Source organism: Galeopterus variegatus, unplaced genomic scaffold (assembly GCF_000696425.1).
Source record: "Galeopterus variegatus unplaced genomic scaffold, G_variegatus-3.0.2 Scaffold3552, whole genome shotgun sequence".
Taxonomy (NCBI): domain Eukaryota; kingdom Metazoa; phylum Chordata; class Mammalia; order Dermoptera; family Cynocephalidae; genus Galeopterus; species Galeopterus variegatus.
Genome location: NW_007729663.1, coordinates 260,005 through 263,654, shown reverse-complemented (window position 1 = coordinate 263,654; position 3,650 = coordinate 260,005). Strand labels below are relative to the sequence as shown.

Here is a 3,650-nt window from a genome sequence, read left to right as displayed (position 1 = left end):
CCTGCTATGGGCTTGCTGAGACTTGGTGACTTCTCACTGTCTGAAGAACTGTCCCTTCAGGCGGCAATTTTCCAGTCAAATTTCTCTGCCCAAGTTTGAGGCATTAAAATTAATGAAGTTGTTAACATTTCTTAAAATGTCTTTTTCAGCAGTTGGAAGGTATGGATTTATCACCCATGAGCCTGCTGGCCTCTTCGGTTCATAGACATGTGGGCTGAGCCCCCATAAACATCCTGGTGTGGACCGGACGCTTGGCCTTAACTCTGCCTTTGGCTTGCTCTGCAGTGGGTCTTGGGGTGAGTCCTCGGTGTCTGTGCTCTGAGGTCAGCCCACAGGGGCCACTGTTCGTGGCAACAGGCCTCGCTGCCTGCAGAATTATTTCTCTGGTCTATGAACTCTGAGAGAGCAGGGCCATGTCTTAACCCTGTTTACGTTTGTGTCACCTCCAGCATCTGGCATGGGGCCAGGCACGCAAGGGTGGTGGTGGTGAGGGGGGGGGGGGTCTTTATAAGTCTCAGCTGATTTAAATATGGCAGGAAGATGAAAAGACTCTGAAACTATCACCACACTCAGTCAAGGAGATGCCAGTCAGGAATCGGCTCTTTCTTCTGTGAGCCAACAGCAATAACGGTGCTGTCACTGGTGTCTTGTCCAGCATCTGGGCAATAACTAGCCAATGCTTTGGGTCCTCGCCTCTGCCAACAAGGGAAATCATGAGGATTCTGGGCAACAAAGGGAGTTGAAAGAGACCTTGGAAAACATCCAGATTTACTCCTCTGCCCCAAGGCAGCCACCACTCCACCCTCATTTTGCACATAAGGAAAGAAGTGGGTTTATCAGGGCCATGTAGTGGGCAAGCAGCAGTTTAATAAACTCCTGTGGTTTTCTCCTTTCAACCTGCAACCTCTCTCAAGATGCTCCACAGGGAACAAATATGTTGCCCTCTGTGGCATGCAGGAGGTAGACCTGCCTTTTTTGGACACTCTGCATCTTATAAAAGTTCTCCTTCTGTGGAGATACTGAATGGCTTTGAGAGCAAACTCAAAACTATTATCTGAAGAACAGTTGTAACACAAATCTGGTTGCAAAGCATTAATGATACAAAGGACTGGATTTCAATTATTTTGTAGACACTTGCCCTTATCTTAAGATGACACTCAGTGTCTTGCTTAAGTAAAATCGAGAAGTAATTCTTATCTGGAATCTTCTAAGAACCATTTATCCTTCTCTTTCACTAGGGATGCTTAGAAATAGCAGGAAACATCCTAGCACAGAATGTAATCCTAAACTGCCCTAGGGTTTTTGGTGCATTTATGTTTTTAAATTTGAAATGAACGGTACAGTTAATGTGAACCAAGAGTGTTATAGATGAGGGACAGCAGGCTTTGGACTGGGAGATTTTCTACAGTGAGTGGAACATCTCTGCTAGGTGCATTTTAAATAGCTCAGGCCCAAGTGTAGAGACCAAGTAGCAGGAATAGGTAAATATTCCCAGAAGGGAATCTGGAACTCAGTGCTATACCCAGTTCATAAAAACTAGTTGAATCAGGCCTGATGAGTGAGTTCCATCCCTGGAGGCCTTCTACATTTATTCTTTATAAGCAAGTCTTTATGAATGTCTTCCATGTGATGGGATAAAGTGGGGAGAAAACACAGAGTATTGCCTGCTCTCATGTGGTTCACCATAGAGGAGTTTAAGAGGAAGAAAATGTTTACCCAGAAATGCATCCGCTCTCCTCCAACCTTTCTCTTTCCCCTGAAGTGGCCCAGTTTCTTTAAGCTGTGAGGATAAGCAGTGGGAACAAGAAACCCCACACTATGTGAACGTGGCCTCCCCAGGGCTCCTAGGGCAGGACCTAGCAGGCTGAGCAGGAGGCTCCAGGAGAAAAAGTGAACATAAGGGATGAATTCTGGCTTTGTAGCTAGTGAAGCCACTCGATGTGATCTTATTAAGCTCTGTTTCTATATCTGTAAAAATGGAATTGGACCTGTTCTCCTTGCCTATGAGGCTGTTTCAGAATCAAATGAGCTGAAATAATATCAAAGAACAAGTTTGGGGAACCTTAAGGAGCACCCCAAATGTTAGGGAGTCACTTGAGGGGCCCTAGAAGACCTATGACCCTCATAATTTCTCTTGGGAGATCACGATCATTAGACATGTTGTGGATCAGAACTCTGTATTAGAAAGCCACAGTCAAAATGCAAATAAGCTTTGCATGTAATGATTGGTAGGAAGATGCTGGGAGAACCATACATCATAAGGGCTGGGAGTGGGATATGCCAGCACCTAAGCTGGAATGGTCTGGCTGGAATGGTTGGGGGTTGGGAGGGGAGTGTTGGGTGCCACTGAAAGACAGAAGGCACAGAAAGACTTGCATATAGGGGCCTGAGGCATCCCTGGATCTCCAGGAGTCACAAACTGAAACTGGAGTCTGCCTTAGTTCTGAGATGGTGATGGTGCATCACAAATACCTTTCAAAAGTATACTTACCATATCGGCTGCGATGAGACAGGAAAGGGAAGGAATCTTTCATTATCCAGGTGAGATTCCATGCAACATAATCAGGAGGAGGAGGCAGGTTTGCTGATGGCTCCAAGGAGCTGTGACCTGGACATAAAAACAAAGAAGAGAATACTGATCTGTGTGCTTAGGATGTGTCTTTTAACTGTCACTCGATATCAGTCATAAAGAAAGTTCGTAAGACGCTTTCATGACATCTGTTGGAAAGATGTGGGAAAAAGGACTGAGCCACTGGTAGATTGAGTTGACCTCAGGATCTCAATGAAAATTTTTTTTCTACCAATGGCAGCCAGATCTAAGAAGTCTGAATGTTATGACCAAGACCATGCCAGGGATTTCTGGGAGATGAACTAGAAGCCAGGTGACTTAATGGCTTGGTCTAATAATTCTATCCAAAGTCTATTCTGCCTATAAGAATTTGTGCAACCTAACAGAAATCTTCGGTTCATTTTGTCCAAATGATGCCTCCTCCTCTACTTTATGTTTGGACTTGTAACTTCATCTAATGTTTGCTTGGGTTATTGCCTTTTCGACAAGAGTGTTGAAATTGCAGTTAGAAGTTATGAGTTCTTAACAATTACGTTATTTTGAGGAGACAAAAAAGAGCCAGGTGATGGGTTTTTCCATAGCCAAGAGGCCAGGGAACCAAAGGATTAATGTTTCTGGTTTGCATGAGAGAAAGAACGGTTGAGAGAAAAGGAGTAAAGCAGCGTTATTCCTTCCCTTCAGAGTATCTCAGGTGGGTTTTGTGTGAGAGAAGTCATTACGATATATCTACAAATCAAATGAGCACACGCTGCTTGCTCTCATACAGCTCTTCCAGGAAAATCCCCAACTCAATCACTGTTTGCTAATGTTTTATGGCAGGCAAAGCTTTTTCTGTTAAAGAAGGAAGGGTCTGAGAATTAGTTCTGCTTAGTAGATAAATGTGTAGCAAGACAGAGAGTGGGGAAGAGGGAAGGAAGGGAACTAGAATTTTCTCTGCAGCCTTCGGGCATTGTGCTGGGCTCTTTTACCCACATAATGACCCATGATATTCACAGCGACTGTCTGACACAGGAATTGTCATCTCCATTTTACAGATGCAACAACTGAGCTTCAGAGCAGCAAGGGATGGAATCAGGAACTG

At 44.5% G+C, this 3,650-nt stretch overlaps 1 protein-coding gene across 1 annotated transcript in view; it reads right to left on the bottom strand.

Annotated features, from left to right (window-relative positions):
- Nucleotides 1-3,650, bottom strand: part of LOC103601015 (ALK tyrosine kinase receptor-like) — a gene marked incomplete at its 3' end in the record, with an annotated part of 248,850 nt that overhangs the window by 21,108 nt on the left and 224,092 nt on the right. The window contains exon 2 of the mRNA XM_008585398.1: nucleotides 2,492-2,608. Coding sequence (XP_008583620.1) covers nucleotides 2,492-2,608 — 117 coding nt within the window. The remainder of the gene's footprint in view (nucleotides 1-2,491; nucleotides 2,609-3,650) is intronic.